Source organism: Hippocampus zosterae, chromosome 7 (assembly GCF_025434085.1).
Source record: "Hippocampus zosterae strain Florida chromosome 7, ASM2543408v3, whole genome shotgun sequence".
Lineage (NCBI taxonomy): Eukaryota > Metazoa > Chordata > Actinopteri > Syngnathiformes > Syngnathidae > Hippocampus > Hippocampus zosterae.
Genome location: NC_067457.1, coordinates 7,159,284 through 7,186,137, shown reverse-complemented (window position 1 = coordinate 7,186,137; position 26,854 = coordinate 7,159,284). Strand labels below are relative to the sequence as shown.

The following is a 26,854-nucleotide window of genomic DNA, read 5'->3' as shown; positions in this document are numbered from 1 at the left end:
CTGATTGGAATCTTGGCTCAACCGACGCTTGTGTGGCTTTTCACCGGGTATGCCGGCTTCCTCCCACGTTCCAAAAATAACCGCGTCAGATTAGCGAGTAACTAAATTGTTCTTCGGCGCAAACGTGATTGGTCGTTTGTTTTGATGCGCCCTGCGACTGGCTGGTGACCAGTCCAGATTTATATACCCTGCCTTTCGCCGCAACCGGTTGGAAAAGGAATCACCCCATGATCCTCCCGAAAGATAGGCATTGTAGAAAGTCAAAAGCTTGGGTTAGCCAATCGAAATCGCCAAAAGGCCATATTCATAAAAAAAAGGCGATTAGTCTTGAATCGCATTACTTTGGGTGCATTGAAGATAGACGCAAGTTATTGTCTCAAGTCGACTGTGTCGTGTTTTCACTTTTTTTTTTTCTCCCCACCGCCAGTCAAAGGTTTGTCTGAAGTTATACGACCCAACTATTGTTTGTAATGGGGTGTTTTGAGGTGATTCAAACACGTTCAGGTTATGTGGGGTTACTTTAGGTCCCCGACCCAGTGCTGATAAACATCGCCAGATGGCAACATCCCATAGCCCCGACCACAGGAGGTTTTATAGGCTTCTCATTTCCACCTCCACTTTTCTGCCTCATTCTTTCACTTTCTTCATTCTGCCCTTCCTCCGCGTACCGCCCCCTTTTGTTTGTTTGTTTCTCACGTATTCTCTTGTTGTCATGCCTCTTGTTATTCCATGTGCTTCTCAGTTACTTTCACCCCAGTCTTGCTCGAGTGTTTTGTTGTTGTTGTTGAGTCTCCACACGCATAACTTTAAACTTCACCCACAGACAGATCATTGATTGTTAGCCCGTTGACATCCAGAGGAATTGCCAAACCTCAGTTTGGCTTTGTAATTCTGTCCATATGGTAGGGAGAGAAAAAAATATGTACTGTATCTTGGTTTTGTTTTCCCCATAGTGTCATTCAGCCAAGTTCACCATCATGCTTTGGCTTTGTGCGTTCTCCGCAATTACCACCCGGTACATCGTGATGAATGCCTTACAGCGGCAGCACATCGTAATTATTATGCTAAAGTAGTCACTTTAACATTGGTTGGGTGGTACGCTGGCTTGCACTATTATATTAGGCAACTATGTTAGTGGATGAACCAGGACACCTCTCATAGAACATTTCAAACATGATACCGCAATTACATATTTAAAAAAAAAAACCTTTGGTACATAGAGGTCCCGATTCTTCTTCCAACAAATACTGTATAAAACACACCATTTGACTCATTGACAAAATCGTGAATTACACTGCAATTCGCACACCTAGTCTCTATGCAGTCCAATTCGCTTGTGAGACAGAACAGGATTGTTGATATCGTAACGGTTCTTTTTTCGGCAAAAACTCCTAACCATAATGTATATGCATGTTTTTTAAATAACTATTTAAATAAATGCCAAGTGTGAAATCGTTCACAACAATAAGGAGTAGTCAAATTATCTACTGTACAAGCATTCCATGTTAAGTGTGACGCTAATCCTCCTATCTCATGCTGCGGTGAGCAGAAAATGTAGAGCCCGTGTGTCACCGTCGCAGGGAAGTAGTTGTGTACATGCTGTGATAAGCCATTTCTAGTTGGCAGAGATCACGAAGCGCAACGTTTAATTTCTACTTGCGTAACAGTTGAAATATACCGGCATGTTCCCCAGCAGGCCATCAGTGGATGGAGCAGCAGCGCCTAAACTCTCTCTGTCGTTGACACATAACAGAGACCCCCCCTCCGGTCTGCTTGGTTTGTCCTAAACACACGCTTGCACAAAAAAAAAAAAAAAACGCTGCTGGGGATTGCGGCACACACATCCACTTTGTATGAGGGTAGCCAACGAGAAATGTGGCATGAAGAGTTTATGTGGATGGGTGGGGTGCTTGGGTGGCCGGATAAAAAAGATGATTAAGTAGAGTGTTGGATAGGGATGACAGAGTGTCAGGACTTGGGGGGTGAAGGGATAGAAGGGAGATTATGGCAAGAAGAGTGGAGGCAGACGGCTCGGACATGTTCGGAGACGGGTGTCTGCTTTATTTCCAGTGCGTTTGAGAGCACTGCCATTTAAGGTGGACATGATGGAATCATTGTGAGTCTGCCTCCATGAGCCGCTTGCAGGCACATTGTGATTTCCGAGGATTGTTATAGAAGTGATTCTTTTAAAAGTGTAAACACTTGCGGGGCACACTGCATTTTTAGGCGCATAGAATAGCATCCACAATAGTGGATAGCTGTGGTTGTGTTATGCATCCACTAGATGGGGAGAAACTGAAGGGATGTTGGTTTTTGTTGATCATCATCTGCAATTTGCAATGGTAGAAAGACATTTTTGTCCCGCTTCTCGTTCCAAATTCATTCGTAGCGAACCGGTGTATCTGTAGCAGCCTGAAGAATGACACATTTCTTGAGACACGTTTTGGTGTGCTGCACTAGCTTCTAATCCGAGACTTCAAGGAAAGCTTCTCCAGCTCCGAACACTGTGAAATTCAAATGACGGAATCGTCGGAGTGATCAAAAGATGCGTTCAGTTATTTCCTGATTCACCGAGATGCCAAATCATAGTCTGCCTTGGCCCCGGCATTCTCCGTTTTCGCGGATGTAGATGGTGTGTTAGATGTGTGCTCGTTAGAAATGTATTCAGAGTTTGATACTTGAACTACTTCTTCGACTCGTATCATTTTCACACATCTTCTGCTTGCCTCGCTTTAGCTTGATTTGATATTGTTGTGATGGCTTTTCATTTTAAAGTAGATGTTTAAAGCGCGGTACTTGTGTCGATAGTGGAAGTTGAGCTCCCTCTAGTGGTACGCCAAAGAATCACTGAACTAAATGTCTAAACTGCGCAACATGTTGCAGGTGCTGTTATTTATTTTATTAATCCAATATGATTAGCATATTTCAGTTCTGTTTGGCTTTTAAGCACTATACATTAATTTTATTTATTGGTTAAATAGTTGACTTGTAATCTCACTTTTGTGTGTAATACAGTTCAATGGAATTGTTAAGTGCGTTATTTTTATTTTTTTTTAACTTCTCAATGTTGCGACTGTGCATGATGTAACGGTGGCTTACAATAATATGAAACAAAACTTCTGCTTTGTTTTTGATGAACACTTTGGCCAACTCCGCTGATGTATATCAAAGTCGGTCACGACGGCGCCACTTGCGATATTTTATTGAGGCACGAAACAGTTTGAGAAGCCTGTATCGCATTTGCATCAAACCTAAATCGTTCCTCAAAGAAACTCCAATCAACAAATAATCACCGCGAGAGTATACCCCTCTTTATTTCACGCTTCGAATTACTTCCGATACAGCAAGCGCGCCCACTTGATTAAACCAACGCACTCACCGAGCGCGGCGCTGCGTCATTAGCGGTCCGAGTGCGGCATTCCATTTGGATGATATCACATCAGATTAGGTGGCATTACATTAGCGCTAACCAGATTAGGCTATTCCTCATCAAACACACTTCATCTCCTAATGTTCTTGTAGCCTCATTACCCAGGAAACGGACATTGAAGGAGGCAATTAGAAAAGCAAAACCAGTTTTTGTGCCCGACACACTCGCAACACGTGGAGACACGAATCTCTCTCTCTCTCCCTTGCTAGTACTCGCACGTCAGTCGCCTTTATTGAATTAAGAAATGAATCGCCTGAATTGTAAACTTGAAGCACGCCACCGTGATAATACGGCCACGAAAGCGTTTTACTGTCTCACTCGCCCGCGATATCCGAGGAATGCGCACTATATGAAAGAAAACAATTCCCGAGCAGAAACAAAAAATAAAAAATAAATAAAAATAATAACGATCTGTCTCACGATGCCAGATTACTGCAGTCCAAGTCTCGGCCCATAAAACGTTTTGTTTCTTGTTTTGGCATCCGAGACACATCTATTCAAGAGGTGTGCAGATTTATGAATGCGGCTTTCAAATTTAGGCGGCGGGTCTCCGCGTCGCCTGTTGCTCCCACGTGCAAACTTCAAGTCGTTCTCCCTTTTGAAGTAGTGCTCTTTTGAAGGTATTTATGGCCGCCGCTATCAAGCGAAAGGATGAAATCGAGCAGATGGCGAAATCAGACGCACGTCGGTGAGCCGAGATAAATTTCAAACGACAGACAATGAGAAAGAGGTTAGATGAAACGGATACCGTTTTGATTTTCCCAAAATGGGTTTTCCGGCGGCAGGGACAGCGGATTATGTGGGCAGATTATTCCTTTTCAAGTGCGGCGGGGACTTGAAATAAATGGTATTTTTGCTGCGGTTGTTTGCACTTGAACCGAACGGGCTTGCGAGGAAGTCCCGCGTTCCGTTTGGGCGTTATTAACCCCCTGAACATTACAATTAGGTTCAGTCCGGCAGCCCCCGTCACTTTCCAGGTGAATCTTCACGTGGTTTTCAAAATGGTCAAGTCAACAGTATTTATAGAGCACTTTCAAACAGCCATCACTGCATACAAAGTGCTGTACATGGAGCGATTTAACATACACAATAAACAGTAAAATCAAGAACAAATCATGTTGAGTCGAACGCCAAAGAATACAAGTGAGTTATTTGGCGTTATAAATAAAAAAATATATAATGTATATAAAATAAAGCACGTCGAGGAAAAACTGATTTGTGTTGAGGAGAACGAGGAATCCCGCAATAGCTGGAATTAAAGAATCGTTTCGAAAGGGAAAAGGACGATTAACGTGATTGAAGTGCTCTTCTCCAACCAAAATCCATTGAATCATTTTCTGTATCTTGTTTCAAAAAAACAAACATGGCTCTGTTTTAACAACAAAAGGTAAGAGGGTTTTTTGGTCTTATTTTTTTCTATGTATCCCAGATAATCTCCTCTGTTCATTTTTAGACCCTGACATTTACTCTGGCAACCGCAAAGGAAGTTAGCACTTGCGTTCTGCTGTAATTTCTTTTGCAGTATGAAGCAAAAGCGGGGGTTAAGACGTTTAATCGCTCTCCATTTATCATACCATCTGAGCGGACCGTGGTAGGCAAGTTTCGCGGTTTGCCAAAGAACACAAAATTCCAAGCCGGAGCACGACCAAATTTGTTTTTTTTGGATGAAAGAGATCCGTGGAGTCACAGCTCCACCTAGCAACTAACATCTCATGTTCACGATTGGAAATCACCCCCCCCCCCACATCACCCATCATTGTTTTCCGTGGCGTCAACCGTTGTGAAAGGGCATTAACGCTTGAGTGAGAAGAGATGAAACGAACGAGTGGGGTTGTTTCTGAAGGATCGCAAAGATGTTGCAATATGGGGCCTCCGTATTGCTGCTCCGTTTTCTCTGCCCCAGGCTCTGTTGGTGCGCTTAGGTCTTAGGGGAGTTTTGACTTAATACGACGCAATCTCTTGTCCAGACACACTCAAGTTTTGTTGTAAGTTTGGGGCGGCGACTCATTGAGTTTCAACCATACACATTCTGCAAAGTGCTGACTTATTTCCGATCCCTTCTTTCCTTTTTGAGTAAAGCTCATTGTGTGATTTAAGTGACTGCTCAGGTCTGTGTGTGTTCATCCTGATGACAAAACGCACAGGTTAGAGTGATGTTAATCTCTGTTATTTTCTATGAGTATCTGTATCACGCGTATGGCGGACGCCATTGCCTCACTGCATCGGGATGACAAAGCCAACAACATAGATCACCCCTTCAACACTTTTTTTTATTCCCGCCCCATGTCTGTGTAAGCCGTCCAAACGACACCATGTTTGAGTTGTGTAAACTGTTTATTGGATGGAGTTGAAAGGCCTCACGGCGCTTGTCTCAGGGTGTTAAACAAGTCCGCAGACGCAAAAGAGGCATTTGGCTCTTTGCTCCTCTACCGGAATAGCCCAAACTGGCGCTAGCCGACTGATTTACATACCGCGTTGCGTTTGGATGTGCCTCGCCTTTTATTGCCTTGGCTCTCTTTTCTGTCTGCTTGCTCTCTCTCACACGCTCTTTTATTCTCCGCAGCACAGAAAACACACACAAATACACTCATGCCAGTTGTTTGATCTTGTTGTGAATGACAGCTCAATTCTCTGATGAGCTCCGAGCAGACATCCCAGACACATTCTGCTTCAGCTTTGTGATCGGTACACATCTGTTCGGCGAGGGAACAAAGGCTGAGCGTGGGCATTGGATGCAGGGAAATACGTGTTTGTATTCTTGTAATGTTGGGGAGTTGGGGTGGGGGGGTGGGGGGGTCGACCCTGGCCTGCATTTTCTTTGCGTCTGTGACAGCAGATTTGGAGATGTTCTCGTTGCGTGAATGTTTTGCTTCAGAATTGGTGGATTTCATGTCTGCATTGCCAATGCACACTTGCATATTCAGAATATCACGTGTGATGACTTGACATTGGTGTAGGAAGTGCAGGATTTTTTTTGGGGGGGGGGGGGGGTATTTGACCGTCTTGCATTGTCTTCATAATGCAATATGCACTTGATCGGTGGTGCACCATTATTTTCCCCACTTCCTGACAGTGTCTGTTAAATAATCTTTTCCCAGCAGTCAAGGTGACGAGAATATCAGTCGAGAGTCCCCAAGTGCCCTGTAATGACAAAAAAAAATAATAATAAGCATCTGGATACAGATTAAAAAAAAATTAAAGTAGATTATACATCGATTTAAACATACAGTAATCCTCATTTATCGTGGTTAATGGGGACCAAAACCACCCGTGAGAAACGAAAATCCGCCAAGTGGCGACCAATAAACATTAAAAAAAAAAAGATTATGATTATGTTTGAAAAAATCTGCGATGCACTGAAGGCGCGATAAACGAACCCATAATAGCGAGGGATCACTGTATCTAAATCCAGATGAGTCTATTGTATGCAACCACATAAAGTAAATTCAGAGTTGCATTGATGAATTATTTTCCAGTTTTAATGACCCTCCTCTCTTTCTTTTCCCCTCGAGCCTGACGAACTGACCAATGCCTTGGAGATCAGTAATATAGTGTTCACCAGCCTCTTCTCCCTCGAGATGCTGTTAAAAGTTTTGGTGTACGGACCTTTTGGATACATCAAGAACCCCTACAATATTTTTGATGGCATCATTGTGGTCATCAGGTGAGTCGAACTCACTTTTCTTCCTTTATGCTAAGTGCGAGATTAGCACTTGCAAATTCACGAGTCGCTGTACTCGAATGTATATTTGTGCGCCCTCCTCAAATAGCGTGTGGGAAATCGTGGGTCAGCAAGGCGGAGGTTTGTCTGTGCTGAGGACCTTCCGACTCATGAGGGTACTGAAGTTGGTCCGATTCATGCCGGCCCTGCAGAGGCAACTGGTGGTGCTCATGAAGACCATGGACAACGTGGCCACCTTCTGCATGTTGCTTATGCTCTTTATCTTCATTTTCAGGTAAGCGGAGTGCCTTTCGAAACGAACCGGACACAATCTTGACTTTGACAGTCCCGATACCAATACGAGAGCGAGGGCTAAAATTCGGCCTTACGGAGATGGTCACGCTCGGGTTAAATTCGCATTGTCATAAAACATGACAAAAAAAAGGTTCAATAAGAGGTTGTGCGTCTATATTTATTATTTCTGGATGGTTTGGTCAAATAATGAATGAAGACACCCTTAACATTTCCACTTGCACTGACAATTATGCACCATCTTTCCCGGCGCTCTCCATGGTGCTGAAGACATCTGCATCTCATTAAACGTCGACAACCAGATGACTCTCAGCTAATCAGTGTTAAGATCATTATTTGGCAGTCAGTGCAAGCTTAAAAAAAAGAGAGAAAAAAATGCAAACCACAGTGTTCCTCATTTTGATTATGTGACTGGAGTTGATTTTTTTTATTATTATTTTTGTCTGATGTTAATATTCACTCCGTTCTTGTTTGTTCGCCTTTCGGCTCTCCTCTCAGCATTCTGGGAATGCATCTGTTTGGTTGTAAATTTGGTTCCGAGCGGGATGGTGACACCTTACCGGATAGGAAAAATTTTGACTCTCTTCTGTGGGCCATCGTGACTGTTTTCCAAGTGAGTTTAATTTTTTTTTTAAATACATTTCTCTTCTTCTGCACCTTTGCTCACTTAGCTGGAAATTGCATGTTGTTCTATCGTTTAGGTTAGGGATGGGAGAAATCTTGGTGCATTATGATGCAGATTGTGAATCCAGAAAAAAAAAAATTTCTTCTGATAATGTAGGCCAACGCTTATGCTTTGTTTGTGATAAGTACTTAGTGGCTCAATTACAAGCACAGGTATGATTTACTAGTATTTTATTTTTTTTAAACAATTGGACACAGTTGAAACAGCCTCGTCGTCATTTTCTCAATGCCAAAATGCAAGCGATTGCATGAATCCAAATCTGATGAAGTGCCTTTGAGCAACCTTCATCACCGTTCCGCTGACAGAAACTGTCCTATCACATGACCTTAAAAGAATATACTGTACATCATGAATAAATAAAGTGTAGTTGTTTTTCCCCTCAACCTTTTTATCAATCAGCCTTCTCTTCATGTTCAACGGATTTCCATTCCCAAGTATGTTACATGGATCAAGTAGGCTATTTTTTATTTTTTTGCTTTTTTTTCTCCTGTGTCATGTCTCTTCGGGCATGCTCGACACGGCCTTTCTCTGGGCTCTTCTCATCTATGCATTATCCCCGCATACCCAACGCGCAGCATTTGTCACTGTGAATACAGTCGGCGTCAATAATTCAAGGATGAAGGGATATTTCAAGTCTCGCCGTGGCAAGAGAGAGCATCGCATCGGCAAACTTGTTCAAAATTGGAGCTGCAATTAAATGGAGAATGGCCTAAAAAGAAGTAAGCCGTAAACAAATTTGAAAATACTCGAAAGCAGAAATAATGATGATATATAATAATAATAATAATATTAATAAATTAATAAAATAATTATGATCAAAGCCCATTTCATAAACTGTTAAATCGAATTTCGTCAAATAAATTGATGATCTCTGAAAAACTAGAGCCAATTCAAATAAATCACCGTTATTTTCAGACTCAGCAGCACAAAATTATCCAGTAAAAATAAAAAATAAAAATATATTTGGCACATGAATTCGTTTTTTTTGTTTTTATTAAAGAATGAATGTCGGTGAAAATCATATACCGCTGTCGGGAGTCACGCCAAATGGCAAACGATTGTCAGGTTGAGGCACATCACCGCTGCCTATGCCCATGGCACCCTAACTCATTGTGCAATGCCCCCCACCACCTCCCCTCTCCCTCTCTCTCTCTTAGATTTTAACCCAAGAAGACTGGAACAAGGTATTATATAACGGCATGGCATCCACAACTCCGGTAGCGGCTCTCTACTTCATTGCCCTTATGACTTTTGGTAACTACGTTCTGTTCAACCTGCTGGTGGCCATCTTGGTTGAAGGCTTCCAAACGGAGGTAAAGTGTTTTTGTCTGTTTTGGTTGGTTTGTTTGCAAATACATTTCGAAAGTGATGAAGAGTAAATCTACCCCCAAACCCCCCAGCAGGAAGATTGCTATGTTAGCCATCTCAAAGACTGGGTTATTTATTTATTTTATTTATTTTGGTGGGGGGTCCTCTCTGTCTTGAAGTGCCTGACTAGTTCTTCACACAGCTAAATAGAATGGGACACCGATGTTGATTTTTATGCGATAGATGAAACCGAATCGTTCCAATTTGTCATTCCGCTGTGCATGTTTGTGTCCATGGGCATATTTTCCACAGTCTCCAGAGTGGGTCAATCAAACATCAAAACAGCCTGCGGACATTTCATCATTTTCTGCTTAAGCACCTCCTATCAACTCTCCTTCCCCACTTTGAGCTCGGTAGTCATTGTCATTCGGTGTAATTCGTCGGTTGGCCGTCAAAGGAAAATCAAATGATCGGCACTCTTTTCAGTTTAACCCTTTCGGGGAAAGCGATCACTACAGCGGACGGCTTATTATGTTATCCAGTTACAGGGTGCATGAAACGCAAAATGCCCAGTCCTTAGTTCAAATCTTATCTTCAGTAAGCCGTGCTTCCTTTCTTTTCTAACTTCGCGCCCCTCTTTGAAAGTTTATTTTTAAACTGCCAAACTTCCATCGCGTTGCTGTTGCTAGGTAACCAGCCGCCGAATGATGTTGGAGAGATGTACGGCTCCTGAGCTGAGACCCCAAAACGCATATGTGAACATCTTTTGGAGATATTCAGATAGTTATTGAACCGAAATGTATGACGTGGCACTTTCCTCGTATTCTCCCGGCAGCTCTGTGTTGAGTAGCTCAACTGTGTTAGTCAAGAGCAAAGTGCGTTGCGATACACATCGTACAGATGCAAACTAACACACATGAATTGGAATCCTGCATTATGATGACGCATGGGTGCTGAAAAGCATGTTGAACAATGCGATGCTGTGCTGCGAAGTTACAGGCATACATTTGAATGTCTGCTCTTTGAACGAGTGGAATTACAGGCCGTGGCTGTCCACTTCACTGTTCCTCTCTGAGGCTGCGAATGGACTCGCGCAGATCATTTTGTCAACAATGCGCCGGGACGGGGAAATGGGCTCCGCGACATGTGTTCTCGGCATGGTGACCTCGGAATGTTGCGATGAGGCTGAATGAATCTCCTTCAACTCGGTGTCCGCTCTTGTGCGCTACTGCGTTGCCTCTCACTTCTGTGCTTTTTTCCCCCCCGCCCCCTGCCCCCCTTCCTCATGCGCGACTCCCTCACCTGCGTTGCTGCACCAATCACTTCCACCGTAGGAAGTGGCCAAGCGGGAGGACTTGCATGCCCAACTGAGTCTAATTCAGCTGCCCGTAGATGCAGGGGTATGTACGGGAAAGCATGGCGGCTCCCTCATCTTGCCCTTCCCTTAGTCTACTAACAGCCCGCCCCCATTTTCCCCTCTGCCTTCCCCGTTTACCTGTTCCCCTTCTCCATCCTCGCAGAGGCTTTGCAAATAGGTCCCATATCTTTCCGATGCCACAGCCTGTGTTGGCCCACCCCAAAAAAATTATATATAAACATGTGTGTATATATTTTAAAAATATTTATATATATATATATATATATATGTGTGTGTGCGGCCCGGTAGTCCAGTGGTTAGCACGTCGGCTTCACAGTGCAGAGGTACCGGGTTCGATTCCAGCTCCGGCCTCCCTGTGTGGAGTTTGCATGTTCTCCCCGGGCCTGCGTGGGTTTTCTCCGGGTGCTCCGGTTTCCTCCCACATTCCAAAAATATGCGTGGCAGGCTGATTGAACGCTCTAAATTGTCCCTAGGTGTGAGTGTGAGTGTGAGTGGTTGTTCGTCTCTGTGTGCCCTGTGATTGGCTGGCAACCGATTTAGGGTGTCCCCCGCCTACTGCCCGGAGACAGCTGGGATAGGCTCCAGCACCCCCCGCGACCCTAGTGAGGATCAAGCGGCTCGGAAGATGAATGAATGAATGAATGAATGAATGAATGAATGAATGAATATATATATGTATTTTTATTTTTCCTGTCTCGCAGTCATCACATAACATGCCAATAGTTTCTTAAATGACGACCGCGACTACAAATTATTATTAATATTGTTATTGCTGTTGTCGCAAATGTGAAAATCGTGCTGTGAAAAAAAAAATGCGTCTTATAACCAGAGGCTTGCGAGACTTCCGCCCCCTGTGCAATACAATCCAGATTTCATTTTAGGAAAAGAGAACTGCAGAGAGAGAGTTAATTTTGTCCATAAAGAGAGCGAGAGGAGAATGGAATATGTTCTCTTGCTTTGATGAGTCATCACTGCAAAAATGAATATCTGTCTGCCAGATAAAATAAGGGAACATCAATAAAGACAGGAGGGGGGAAAAAAGTGAGATGAAACCACAGATTTATCCTGCAATTCTCAAACAAAATGTTGACTTTTTTAAAAATATTTAAATAAATATAAAAATTATTTTCAAAATGATTGAGCCTCGGCTATTGGAGAGTATTTTTCGCGCATTGATGTGTTTGATATACAAAATAATTTGAATCCTTAAAAAAATATATAGAATAATAATAATAAAGAAGTAGTCGTTAGTATGAATCCATTCTCGGGATTAATTTATCAGAAAAAAATGGAGTCGCACGGGTGCCCAAAAAACAGGACGGCCAATATGTGTGTATGCGGGCTTTCCGAAAGATATGTACCGCCCCAAAGTACTCTACCCCTCCCCGCCTCCTGCATGCTGCCCATCCCGCTAACCAGGGTAGTGAATGATTGCTCTGATTTGGTTTAGGAGAAACAACAGAGTGCTTAAACATTTGCATCACTTTACTGTGTTCGTGTTGTTGTTTTTTTTTTTTACTCCGCCTATCTTTAAAAGCAGCATTAAACCCGACTTTGATTGCTTACCTCCCACCAGCTCCTCTTTCTCAAAGGAGGGTGAGATCACTGCAGCAAAGTCGGCTGCCAACAAGCTCCCTCTTAGTCTCTTAATATATCAGGTTAGGACAAAGTGAAGAGGAGAGATGGTGCCAGCTTACTGGGAGGCCCGCGCACTCCTGGATATGTAAATGCAGCAGGTCTAGAGGATACAAATGACTAAAAAAGGCATCCAGAGGGGGGGGGGGGGGGGGGAATCAACTCTGGACGCTCTTTGAGAGAGCCTAGTGTGGTCTGTTAAATGTGCTTTTTGAAAAGCAAAATCATTCTAGTGAACACCATTCAAATCGGAATCTTGACTCTTGTACAAGCGAATGTTACTTGCAGTAGTTTTAGGCTCTTTCAATTTTTTATTTTGTTCTATCCCGTTTACATAAAAGACGGCGCGATAGCAAAAATTGGGCGTTCTAGGGTACGCTTTCGGGTAAATTTAAGATTAAATTTGCATAGTTCAGTCACTCTGCGCGCTAAACCCACGATTAAAATCCCAACACAATTGACAATGCCAAAGGGGAGGGGCATCATTAATTAAACTGAAAGCTACCAGCCAAATGCGTTTACAGTTCTCTTAATGGCTCATTGATTCACTAAGCGAGCTAGCATAAGGAAATTCTACTCTCACAATCCACTCTTTAGATAAAGTTTTGATTTGAATTGAGTAAACGAGTCAAATGTACCGCAATTAGTTTAGGAAAATAACACATCAAAACACGATTATGAGTTCTTCACCAACCACTTCTCGGCTGAAAAGTTTCAACATCCCGTTTCGGAAGAAACCTTATGATGGAAAACCCACAAACAATTACCACACTTCCTTGTATCAACATTCCATTTGCTATGTCGAACCCGTTTTGAAAGCAGGTAATTGAGATCCTCCCCGTGAGCTGCTGGTGTCTATTAATGTTTGGCTATCTAACAGCAGGTCTGGTCTGCCTTATCTCCTGCTCCAGCCACCATGCCCGAATTGGCAGATAAACAAACTGTCTAAATATTTCTTCACCAAGGATTTCCCTCAAGACCGCACATACAGGCACACACACACACACACACACACACACACACACACATACGTATTCTCCTTCCACCAGTGCACCAAACCAACATCATGTCCACCTTTCCCACTTGCTTATTCAACCTCGACGGATGACTCCTAAGTGATGATCTCCGAGTCATGAATAATTCATTCGAACCGAATGAAGCTCTGATTGCGCCATTCACGAGTCATGAAATCGAACTCAGAGGAGCCAAATGGGGAAAGGGGATTTGTTTTTCTGTCTTGCTGAATGACCATAGAATAACAACGGCTAATGATGCTAAGCAATAGTACTTATAAAGGCCAGTGGAAACGGTGATTTGTGCTTTGACGGTCGTTCAATATTGCGGTGAGCAAATCAAGAACCGAAGGTCGCCAAACTCTCAACCTTAAATGATCGGCATTGCCGTTACACCTCATAAAAAGTCTCGGTCTGTGATTTCTATTCAAAAGTAGACCATGTATGGATGCTGACGTAGTATTGCACCGAACAGCACAAATATTCTGTCCGAAATGATGATTTTAGTGAAACGGAATTACAATTTTCACGTGACTAATTTTCTTCTATATTATTCTGTACAGCCATTGCGAAGAACTAAAGCTGTATTCTTTTACTCATTGACTCCGCATAAGCATGCACATTTTAACAGCCGAGAGTGCACTTGCGACATGTGGTTTCTATCACCTCAGATCAAGCTGGCAGAACTTTCTTTCAACTGCCCCTTTACCGAAATAAGTCAAATGTAAGAATCTAATATGGGTTTTACTAACAAAACTCAGTTGACGGTAATTATTATGATTATTTATTTTATTTTATTTTATTTTGTTCCATATGAGCAGCCATTACGTTCCTGCACTTTGTATTGTTCGGTGAAAAACATTATTTTTAAATTGTTAAATGGTAAAAAAATCTTTGGTGCTTTTCATTAACTCAAGAATAACTTTTTAAGCTCCTGACAGGCCTCCGTTGTTCTGCCCCCCCCCCCCCCCTTCCTCAGAATGCTATATTAACTAGATGCAGAAATTTGAGCAAAATCGCAAGCACAGAACGTCTCAAGGACCTCTTTAGTTGATTAGGCTCCTGGTCCATTCGCAAACCTCACCGAATTTTGCCGCACTCCACCAATCGAAGGAAATCAGGAAATCACTAGAAGTGAGAACATGTAAATGAGCGCTACAATTTCCCACGATAGCCCGAAAACAATTTGAAACTGCAGTACTCTCACACGCAGGGGAAAGATAAATAAAGTAATTTGTCCAAGATGAGAGCTGCGGTGAATAAATCCTCAGGCTCACTTACATAAAAGTCTTGCTCTAACCTGTGACTGAACCAATTCTAAACTTCCTAAGTATAAAATATCTTCCAGAGAATGCGCTGAGCTTGCGTTTTGCTCGAACAAAATGTGATATTTATGTGCAAACGTTCAAGATGGAGGTCTCATTTTGAAGTTCCTACATTATGTCATAAGAAATACAAGTTCGGGGGCCTTTTGACACTTTTTGTCAACAATATGAAGATTGAACACATTTAAAGGTGACATGGTCAAGGTATTGCCCTCTCCTCCCCAATTGCATGCTACCGTTTTTGTGTTTCAGTGTTTTTCAGCGAAACCAGCACCATTACTATGTTGCATGCATCCGCGGTGCCGTTGAGCGATGAACTTCCTCTTTCCTCTATCTGTGTTGTGAACTCTGGGAGCACGGAGGGTGGCGCCTTCACCTGTCCGTTTATAGACTTTGCATCGCCTCCGGTGACTGATCCCCGCGGTCACATCTGGCTTGTTAATCGCGGAAAAACGAAACAAAGCTCTGCAGGGATCAGCACCGAGAGGCAACGTCAGACCCCCACTTTCAATTTGAATTGAAACGAATGACTACACATTTGGTTTCCCCTCTAAATTGTGTGTGTTTGTGTGTCAAAGGGTGACTCTTCTAAATCAGGTTCAGAGATTGATTCCTGCGCACGCAGTATGGAGGATGTTAACGGCAGTAAGAGGGAGTTATCAGACTCTGCAGGTGAGCCAAGACGATATTACTTGTGCAGCGTCGCCACCATTTCATGTCAGTGACGGTCTAAATAAATGCCAGGATAATAAATGCGAGTATTGTCGTCAGTAGTACAACCAAACTTAAAAACAACCAGCAAGGCGCCGTGGCCAAGTCAATGAGAAGATGAGGCGATGCGATGTTGAAAAATTATGCGACGGCTTTTATGTGGTGTCGGAGTCCATCAAAATACAGAGTAATAAAAAAAATACAATAGGTTCTAAGTTTTGACTCCCCAAAACTGGACTGGCGGTTTCGATAGCGACACAGATCTTAAAACTCATCTGGAATTGTAATGACGATTGCTGCTCTTTCTCCTTGCGGTTTTTTTTGTCAGATCCATTGCTCACATTGTGACACTGGTAAACAAATAAAAATAAATCATTTTTTTGATGGAGCAGAATATAAGGTCAAAGATATGTAATAAGGCAAAGAATATCCTGTGTGAAGGGTTACCTTTGGTCTGCTGCGATCAGTCACGGTCTCTCCCCTTAGTGGGTGATTATAAGATAAGATAAGATAAGACATCCTTTATTCGTCCCACAATGGGGAAATTTACAGCCTCCAGCAGCAAGAATGTATGTTGAAAGGAGAAAGAGAAAAAAAAAAACAACAAACATCTTTCAATTAAATACAATATGAACACAAATGGATAAATCGCAGCTGCATTCCCCGCGCACAGCATCAAACCAGTCCAGAAGTCTCATCCATAATTTCCCATACGCCGGTTCAGATTCCCTCTAATTAGCACTCTTGCAGATGGAATAACCGAGTGAGATCGCCGCTCTGTGGAGTAAAACTCCCAACTGTACCTTATCATCCTCCCCCTGAGTATCTTCAGCCGGTCTGGCTAAAACTGCTAACTTTGTGGAAAGAACCAAATCCAATCCAATCCATCTTTGTTCATATAGCGCTTTCACAATAGCTGCAGAACAAAGCGCTTTACAGAAGCGGTAACATCAAATAACATGAGTTTGAAAGGGAACAAATCCACTGTCGCATCCACTGACGAAGACGGTTTCACTTCTGTACCCATGTAAATCAGCTTCAATTCCAAGCGCCGACTCTCGAGTACAAATACACGTCCGCGCTCCCCGCCGACGCTCCTCTCTCCTCAGCCGTCCATCCAGCCGCGCCAAAGAAGACTGTCCAACAGCGCCGACATCTCCGCTAAGCAAAATGGGGCTGTGAAAAACGCCGGCCAATACACATTTTATTCCATCGGAAGACGATGAGGAATTTGTGTTATTCAAGCTGCCTTACACCTTAAGCATTTGTGATGTAATGTCCGTTTCCTGAACACGACACGCCCTACCGCACGTGCCATCCGATGAATTCAATTTCAAGTCCCGATAACGCGTGTCATTTTAGAGTCTCCGTTTCTCGTTCATTCCGCCGATGCCTCTCTCTTCTACCAGTAGTACCTGTAAATGGTCACGTGGATCTGAAGACCAGCCTGACTCCTCCGCTGATAACCCACACGGCAGCCACTCCAATGCCGATACCGAAGTTACCCATTTTGGGTGACCCCATCCAGAGCTACGAGTCCCGCCGAGGCAGCAGTGTCTCCATCGACCCAACCTCCTATGACAAGTCAACGGTTAGTGTCTTACACATGTCAAAACCCACTTTCAAATCATAAATGCTACAAAAATGTTCAGACGCAACTTTAACATTTCCCCCCACATCGGTAGTTGTCGGCGTAAAGGCAGTACGTCCTAATTGTCCGCATCGTGAATGTGTAAACGGACTTGTGACAGGCACTCAATTAATGTCGGTGTGTCATAATGATTGACGGCGACAAATTAGCGAACCCGGCGGGATAACCACGGCAAATTCCATTTGTGTCAGATTCACGCAGTTTCTTTTGATTTTGATAAGATGATGACAGACAGATGAACTAAGCAATTAATGAGAGCTTCGGAGAACAAGCAAGCGTATCCACATCGGCACATCGAGCTTTGTTGCTTTGCAAGATAGACTTCAAAAGGACCTGCACCTCAGCCATGATCGGTTGTTACTTGAGCCCTCAGCATCTACAATGTCATTTTCAGTTGAAAGTGGCAAAATTTTGGGGTCGGCTTCCCCTTTAAACGGCACACTTCTACATCTCAGATGTATTAAACTTGTTTTTTCTTATTTTCAATGAACTCAAAAGGCCAGTGCTCGGAGCGCTTCCCCTTATGCACATCGGAGCACCAGTAGCGGCCGCAACAGCCGCCGATCGAGCTGGAACAGCCTCGGTCGCGCCCCATCCCTCAAACGCCAGAAACGGCAATCTGGGGAGCGACAGTCCCTTTTATCGGAAGAAGGTGGCTCGAGCTCCGAAGAAGGTGAGGCTGAAGGAGAGGGAGGATGTGGATTGATGGAGGAGGACGACGCCTCCTCGGCCAGGACGGACTCCGTGTCCCAGTCGAAGAGAGAGCCGCGTCACCGGAGGATGGAGTCGATGGAGACGCGGAGCTCCATGGATTTGCCTCCTGATGCCCTCCTGCAGGTACATCACAACCTTTCCAAAATATCAGTTGTGATGTTTTGCTTCAAATTTTTGTTTTTTGTTCCCATTAGCGCTTGATACTTACACACTGTTCCCTATCCTGGTCTTCTCTTCATGCAGGTTCCATACCTTTATCGCTCAGCTAGTATGCACAGCTCCAGACCCCCTTTACCGGGTACCTTCCGGCCTGCAGAGCATCGCGACTGTAATGGGAAGGGCACGCCCTCACTTTTGGCCCCCACGCATGTCTCGTTGGAGGAGAATGCTGACGAGGAGAACGCTGAGGACGACTCCAATCTGGTTCGTATCCATGCGTGTACATTGCCGTCACTTCAGCCTTCATCGGAGCCATCACTGCTTCCTTGTGACGTGTCTTCATGAACTATTTTTATTGTATTTCAGCAACACAAATGAATCGAATTATGAAATGTTCATGTTTCGAATCATCCTCCCATACTACCGTCTTGGCCCGAATATAAGACGGCCCTGATTATAAGACGACCTCCTCTTTTTCAAGACTCGAGTTTGAAAAAAGACTTTTTGAACACCAAATTAATTTTTATACAGAAAATAATTACAGTACATCTGAAACAAATGACTCAAAAATATATTTGAGTGACAAAGCATGTTCTTTTGCCTCATTCAAATCTTGATATCTGAACATTTAAGTATAATGTAAACTTAAGTGCAATCACATTCGTAAATGAATGGCTTCTGGATTTTGAAATGTAAATTACATCATAACTTTTCCTCAGATGTCGGTTAACCTGGCCGATCTTTGACCCGCTTTTTTCCAGATTGTCGCTACATTTCTTCCATTTTCTGTTATTTCTTCTCTTTTCTTTCTTACCGCTATTTTTTTATTTTTATTCTTCGTGCTAACGCGATTTTTATTTTTATTCTTCGTGAAGGGTTCACTTCGCTTCAATAATATCCAGCGCCATCTAGCGTCGTGAATGTGTATAATGTCTACACCCTGAATATAAGACAACCGGCACTTTTTCAGTCTTATTTCAATGCAAAAAACACCGTCTTATATTCGGGCCAATACAGTAAACGAATATCAGATTCCACTCAAACGCAAATATGGCTTAGAGTTGATGAAACTCCGTGAATAATGAAGACGCTTTGCAATCCCGCAGGGTCGTCTTGCCAGATTGTTTCGCTGGCTCGAAAAGAAACAACCGGAGTGGTGTCGACAAAGAGACACCTGGTCGCTCTACCTCTTCTCACCGGAGTCAAGGTTCGTCCTCCTATTTCACATGTATTGTATTGTATTGTCTGCACATTTTCTACTCTGTTCTATCCTCAGCTGCGTTGTTTGCGCTGAAGTAGTACAAACTTGACATCTTTGAGAATCCTTCGGCATGTTGACTGTTTTTCTAAAGGAAACTCCTTCTGAATGCGGGGAAAAGCTGATAACTCAGCCTTCCACTTGACAAAGAAGGGGATTTTGCGTTGCTTCTGACTGACATCGTGCGCTTTTGATTTCAAAGAGCACACGGCGTTCCGTTTATTTATTTATTTATTCGCACCGCCGGCACCCCCCAAACCATTTTATGTTCCGTTCCAAAATTCTGACTTCAGAAGCATCTTTTATCCGTCCGTTTCCGCCACGTCAGGGGATGAGTTAGCAGGAGCAACGTGCCGCGTGTTATCTCAGTCACGCGCAGAATCCGTTGCCCTCTTTCCCTCCCCTCCCCTTCACGCCTCCTCCCCCCTCCTGGGGGCTTTAATCCATCCGTACCCGCTGCATGTTTCGGTGGTGCGGAGGATGAAGTTTGCAACAAGTAATTCGGTGGCAGCAACATTTCATGGCAACGTTTCGATTACTTGGGCCCTGCTTAAGGATTTTTTGGGGGATGAGTGCCTTAGACTGGTATGATTTAATAATAAGAAGAACCTGAGAAGCCGTCCACTATAGTAACCGCTGTCCCTGAAAGTGTTGATGTCGCCGAATGGATACTTGAAAGCCCGAAATGTAAATGAAAGCAAAATAAAGAAATTTAAGTAAAGCGGGTGGCAGCGAACATGCAGCAGTTTTGCAAAAAAAAAAAAAGAGACTTCAATGTGTTTCTTTCCACTTCCACTGAAAGTTCCTGTCAAACGAAACATGAAGCAAAGAAAATTCCACCTGGTGTATTTCACCAAACCACCTTAAGTGCTCCCACAAAGGTCCTCAAATTGAATGCCAGCAAAGCGCCACAGATGCAACTACGATAATTGTGTCTCTGTTGCCAAATAAAGCCATACATGCAGATCTAAGCCTCATTTTTGTACGTCAATGTACACTTACAGCAAAGCAGATTTGTTGCAGTTAAATTGCGAGACATTCTTGTGTCCACGGGCTCTGGTTTTGGGGGCGGGGGGGTGGATCAGACATGATTGGATATCCTCATCTTCATAAATCTCTTTGTTCATGTCGTTAAATTTGATCGCTGTTGCCTTTCCGCAGGTTTCGTTTTGCGTGCAACAAGATCATCAACCACAAGATGTTCGACCATGTGGTGCTGGTTATCATCTTCCTCAACTGCATTACGATCGCGATGGAGCGGCCTCGCATCGACCCCGCCAGTGCCGTGAGTCTGGACAAAGACCGCGTAAAACTGTCAGCGTGAAAAGTGATATCGACTGGAAGAAAGAAAAACATTTGAAAAGTCATCCATACTCATGTGACGGGGGGGTGGGAGGGGGGTTTCATCCTGACCCGGAATTTCTTTGTACCCCGGGAGGAAATTAATATGACGTGACTTAAACGGCTACCAAATTCCATCATCATGTAAATTTGTAATTCAGCCCTTTTCATGGTGAATCATCAAAATGTCAAACTTTGACGCCGCGGGCAAATATTCTTTGCAACTGAGCGCACCATATTTTAATTTGATCAGTTCTTTTCAAACTTATCAAGGGGTGTTTCTGAATTTCGGTGGGTGGTTAAATTGGGCACCTATAGGCTACATACATTTTTACTGCAATATAAGTACGTCCCAAAAATGGAATCTTTATGTTATGTTACACCTAATTTCCTCACTTTTTTTCTTTTTTCTAGCAATAGTCGCAGAACGCAGACTGGCCGTTTTGTACATAAACACAATAATTATCACCGTGATTATTATTGTTCTCCCTACTGAGCGAGGTGTTCGGCAGATCGCGCCGTTGCGCTCGTTTTGTTGGCAAGCCGCAGAGGAGACTGTGCCGTCTTAACTGATTCAATTATCTTTGTGCCGCCGTTCGTGGCTAATGTCCAGGAAAAGGGATGTTTAACACACGGAAGCTGCCCCCTTAACGCCACCGGGGCACATCAGTGCAAAGGCATTTGCTTATGCAAATGATTTGTCTGCAACTACACAAATGTCCATAGCCCAAGTGATGCTGACACGTTCGCATTACTCGGTCGGAAAAAAAAATCTCATTTGCACGGGCGAGGATGGCCTGAGCTGTTTTATGTACGGCTTTTAATAGATTAATGATGCCAATCGGAAATCCATTTCTTTTTTCTATTATATTTTGGTTGGGTCAAACCAAACATGTATAATGGATGAGTCGTCTGCTTGAACTCAGCCGCGATGCGCACCAAACAAAATAGAACACATTTTTAGATTCATGTCATGAAAGGTCGTCGCCATTAATCTTGTTGGAATCAAAATGTTGGTCGAAATGCGTGACGTCGTCGGGATAATCAGATTCCCGTCTCGCGACTAGTTGCTCGATGTTGACTTGATGCGGTCAACATCCAGCTCAGAGGAAGCGCTTGGGAAGATGATTCCATTTATTATGCATGACTTCCAACTCAGCAAAAGGACGGTCCGTCGATGATATTTGAAATCTTACCAGACTGAAGCTGGAGCAATTGCAGCCGATTGCCCTCTGGAAGTGAGTTATGGTGCTTCGTAACTCTGCCCATAAGTCATCATCGCCTTTCAAAACCGGGTCGAGCTAAAATGAGCACTTCATCGTGATAGTCTATCGCCGCGTCGTACCGGACTGAAAGCATCCGTCGGAAACAAATTCCATGTGGGATTTAACATTGTGCTTCCTTTGAGCCTAGTTGTGTGGGGCTTTACGTCGCTGGTAGGGTCACCCGTGGCAAACAGATCTATGTGAGGGGCCCCCCTCCCCCCACCATGAAGACAAACATTTTTGGACATGGTATTCCCTCGCCTGGAACATCTGAGACTGTAAATGCCCTTCCTCCCATTCGTCTGGTTCTGTTCTCTCATCTCTCAAGTTTGCCGCAGTAGAACAAGGATAGCCCCCCCCCAAAAAAAAAAATAAAAACTTGGCTCAGACCCCACCAACTTAATTGAACCTTCTTGCCATTTCCCTCGAAAGTAATTGGAAAAAGCAGTGGCAGCACAGGGTCCAGACTCATGTGTTTCACAATGATTGATATGAGCAGTTCCAGCCCGGCTTCCATCTGTGCCACAGTACAGAGACGCTCTTTTAAAAATCGTGAATGACTTCCTGGTAGCAGCCGATTCCGGCTATTATCCATCCTCCTCCTCCTCGACTTGACCTTTTGACACTTTCTTTCAGAATTTTTTGTTCATCCTTTTTACATCAGTTTGCCGCAATTCAGTATTTCCCGCTTCTTTTTCAGTGCCTTGCTTTATTTAGATTCCAATTTCGCTTCATAAATAAATCAATTCCTCATTCTTACATGCTAGAAGCGTTAAGATGAATGGTTGCTTTCCAAGCCCGGAATGTACGAGTCATCTTAGCGAGCAAGTATTCCCATTTAGGTCATGCCTAACATTCCCAGAGTCTGAAGCGGGACTGCCGCGGTCTGTGTCAGCGCGCGTGACGTTGCTTTCCTCCGAGCATTTGCGATGGCCGACGGGGGCTGTGGGAAAGGCGATACCTACACGCACTTGCGGACATTGCGAAGCAGACGTGTCAGCTCGGGTCACGGAGTCTTTCCAGATACAAAAGGAATCGCATTAAATAAGCAGTTTGTGAAAGGCGTCTTATTTGCACTTTGTACTTTTGGAGCGCAGTTAAAAAAAAAAAAAAAAGCTCCCATCCCACTCCACCGTCATTTCGGTGCCCGGAGGCAGGAAGGCAATCTTGGGTGCACTGCATTGTAAACATAAATGGAACAAAATTCCACATTTTGCATGGAGAGTCAAGATTAGTGGAAAGGGTAAATCAAGTTTTGCCCTTTTCTAGCAGCCATAATTTGTTAGCGCAATGGATGCCCGAGCGAGATGGGGTTTCTCCATTCAGTATGTGGCTCGACCTATTTAAAACTGTACATAAATACCGTATTGGCCCGAATATAAGACAATGTTTTTGTCATTGAAATAAGACTGAAAAAGTGGGGGTCGTCTTATATTCGGGGTCTAGACATTATACCCATTCACGACGCTAGATGGCGCCAGATATCATTGAAGTGAATGCTGAACTTGACTCCCCAGGCCAAAGTGAACCCCTGTCACGAAGTATAAGAATGAAAATCAAAATAGCGGAAGCACAAAGAAGAAAAATAAAAAAATAGCGGTCAGAAAGAGAAGAGAAGAAAATAATAGAAGAGATAACAGAAAATGGAGAAACTTGGCGATCTGGAGAAAAGCGGATCGAAGATCGGCCAGGTTAACCGGCAGCTGAGGAGAAGTTATGTCATTTACATTTCAAAAACCAGAAGCCATTCATTTACGAATGCGATTGCACTTTAGTTGACAAATTTAAATGTTCATATATTAAGATTTGAATGAGGCAAAATAACATGCTTGTCCTCTCAAATATATTTTTAGAATCATTTGTTTCAGATGTACTGTAATTATTTTCTATATAAAAATTAATTTGGTGTTCAAAAAGTATTTTTTCAAACTCGAGTCTTGAAAAAGAGGAGGTCGTCTTATTATCAGGGCCGTCTTATATTCGGGCCAGTACGGTAATCTCCTTTTTTTTCTCTTTCTCTCTCTCTTGACAGGAACGGATCTTCCTCACGTTATCCAACTACATCTTCACAGCAATCTTTGTGACCGAGATGACCATCAAGGTAAATCCGTCTGTCTTTTTCTATCATCGATCGATACAAATAAGCAATAGTTTAACCCTTTCGGGGACAGCGGTTACTGCAGTGGACATGTTATCGTGTGATCAGGTTACAAGGTGCAGGAAAGGGTTAACGGCGATGATAGCTTTCTGATTTGCGGTTTTCCTTACATCACTGACTGAATTTTTATCTGCTGAAACATACAAAACCTGTATGTTTTTGTAAAGAGCGCAACAGGGAAAGATTAGGGTACTGCAGAAACGCCGTCAGTGCCGTTTCCTCACATCGGACTGCCTTGCCGGGAAATGGCTCATCTTGTCAAACTTTTTGTGCGTCACTCATTCATTGCCTTTAATTTCTATTTCTGGACCCTCTGTGATTACTTGGCACACAAATATTGGGCCTGAGCACTCACTCGCAAAAATATACACACAGTTCGACTTGTCAAGTGATTCTGAATGAGTAGTAGCAAAACACACCATCTGTGTCTTCCCGCAACCTAAATCGGAGTTTATTTTTCATTCAACTTGAGTTATGATCGTTTCCGGTTGGGAATGGCAACGTATCAATTTGCCAAGTGTAGTTTTCAAAAAGGTCGAGCTTGATGTAGTGTGCCCACCGTCTCACCTTTATGAATGTACTTGTAATCTAAATAGGGTGCCCTCAATTGGAGTTTTCTTCCTTATCGTCAAAGCAACAGGGTGAAATCAGACGGTTGTCGAGGTCATCGGTTTTGTTTATGCCGCCTCTTTACCAGTCAACATTTCCACGGAGATGTGCGTAATTGTAAGTAGAAGGAAAGCACTTTGATGGATAGTCATACATTATTCATATACGATATGCTATATACGCTGCGTTGCCGCGCACCATGATGACTACAACGATACCAAGTCGTCTTCCTTTTCTTCTCGTATGATTTCATCTCCCAATAGAACGGATGGAATAAAAATAGTTTGGCCTGGTTTAAAGTTGAAGGGGCGGGGGGAAGTCAGGGCAACACTGTAATTTTTTCCAAGAAAGTTAACTTGGATCACGGGTGGAATAAATGTTTCTCGCCAAGCTGCGAGTAAACAGTTGTTTGATAAATTCAGTAAACTCCGCACGTAGGATACAAAGCTTCCGCCCTGTGTAAATAAATGAGCGCTTGAGAAGAAGCAACGCAACTCTCTTAGGATAACTGTTAAAAGAGGGAGTACCTTTAAAGCGTACAGGCCCAATACGTCTTTGATCTTTTTATGTATGACTTTTAACGAGGGGGTTACCTCGTCGCTTATTGTCATCGTAAATTACCGTGTCGTGTTTTTTTTTGTTTGTTTTTTCGCTGCTGGATATTAGGCCATGTTTGTGAGCGATGTTGTTTCATTAGTGGATGTGCTCACGTTGTTGTGCAAGTGCAAAATGAGGACAAGCGTTATTGAAACTCCCCCGTCGCTAGGCCACGGTAAAACAATGGACCTTTTGACTTCTATAGACGTCAATGGCAGTTAAAAAAAAAATCAATAAATTGTTTCCTTATTACGAACATATTGTAATTTGCTATGCATATCATCTGTCCTTCTGTCTCTCTGTGTCCAGATTGTAGCTTTGGGTTGGTGCTTTGGCGACAAGGCCTATCTCAGAAGCAGTTGGAACATTCTGGATGGGATGTTAGTGATGATTTCTGTTATCGACATCCTGGTCTCTTTTTTTTCCAACTCGGGTACCAAGATCCTGGGCATGCTCAGGGTGCTGAGGCTACTGCGTACTCTAAGGCCTCTGCGGTGAGTGACATTAAAGTTATAAATCCACCCGAGAAGATTGAGACATGACATGATTTTGATCGTAAACATTTGCGGAATTGGCGATGACTCACGTAATCGGGATCAGCACTTTGTTTCGACGGCTGCACAATTCTCTCCAAAGGCATGTGCTCCGCTTTATTTAATCCCCGGAGGGCAGTCAAACTGGCCGCATTACCGTCGGGTTGGTGAGGTTTTAGAGTCAGATTCGAAAGTGGCTTTTACAAGAGAAAATTGGGCAACGTTTAATTTGGGGGGGGGGGCTCTCAGCCGAAGCCGATCTGTCCTTTTTGCAGCAAAGTCAAGATGGCAGCGTGTAAAATAGGATTAGGCGGACTGTGTGAGGGTGTGCAGAGAGAGACAAAAAGAAACGGGGAGCGACAAACAGGAGAGGACAGAAAATAAATGAAGAGGAAAGAGCGGAGTTTAGTAGATTTACACTGCGCTCAATCGAAGTGGCGGATGACTCGAAACTAGACGGGACCGCATTCATCAATTTTAAATGCGCTCAAAGTTCTTCCGATATTGGGAAGCTTTTTGTCCGGCCTACCTTTCATACTCGCCTTTACTTCTTGCTCCAGCTGCAGAATCGTTGCCCTGAACTATCAATGTAAGAGAATTCATTCGCTGGGTTTAAAATTATTTATTTATTATTATTATTTTTTATTTTTCTGGGGGGTTTTTTTTGTTTTTTTTGTTTTTTTTTTCTGGTCTCTGTAATATCACAATTCTTGGTCATGTTAATGTATATCATTGGCCAATTCTAAAACGTAAATCCGCATTCAGATTATGATTCATCCCAACTGTGTGTTTTAACTCATTCACTCCCAAAGACGTTTTTAAACGTCTTTTCAGACTTGGTCTAGAATTGGCTGGTGCTGAATGAGTTAATTATAGTTGGTAAAAACCGACTAAACCAATATTCTGCAACTGCGTGGTCAGGTGGAGCATAAAACAAAGTTTAAACCCCATTAAACCTCGATGCCGCTCAACAAATGCGCTTTTCTGAGTGAATAATGCATGATTTCTAATAACTACAGGCTCGTAAAGCAGATCCGGTATCTCAGGGGGTGTATAACCTGGGTACTAATCCAAAGTACTCTACCATGGCGCTCTCCCGACGCCTTTGCAG

At 43.3% G+C, this 26,854-nt stretch overlaps 1 protein-coding gene across 2 annotated transcripts in view; it reads left to right on the top strand.

The window, feature by feature from the left end:
• The window catches only part of cacna1g (calcium channel, voltage-dependent, T type, alpha 1G subunit), a 124,442-nt gene that overhangs the window by 70,646 nt on the left and 26,942 nt on the right, over window positions 1-26,854 (top strand). For both annotated transcript variants that reach the window (XM_052070423.1, XM_052070424.1), the window contains exons 11-23: window positions 6,943-7,094; window positions 7,201-7,386; window positions 7,902-8,016; window positions 9,246-9,401; window positions 10,731-10,796; window positions 15,326-15,419; window positions 16,868-17,049; window positions 17,608-17,946; window positions 18,067-18,246; window positions 19,089-19,189; window positions 20,402-20,525; window positions 23,879-23,947; window positions 25,520-25,704. In XM_052070423.1, the coding sequence (XP_051926383.1) occupies window positions 6,943-7,094; window positions 7,201-7,386; window positions 7,902-8,016; window positions 9,246-9,401; window positions 10,731-10,796; window positions 15,326-15,419; window positions 16,868-17,049; window positions 17,608-17,946; window positions 18,067-18,246; window positions 19,089-19,189; window positions 20,402-20,525; window positions 23,879-23,947; window positions 25,520-25,704 (1,949 nt within the window). The remainder of the gene's footprint in view (window positions 1-6,942; window positions 7,095-7,200; window positions 7,387-7,901; window positions 8,017-9,245; window positions 9,402-10,730; window positions 10,797-15,325; window positions 15,420-16,867; window positions 17,050-17,607; window positions 17,947-18,066; window positions 18,247-19,088; window positions 19,190-20,401; window positions 20,526-23,878; window positions 23,948-25,519; window positions 25,705-26,854) is intronic.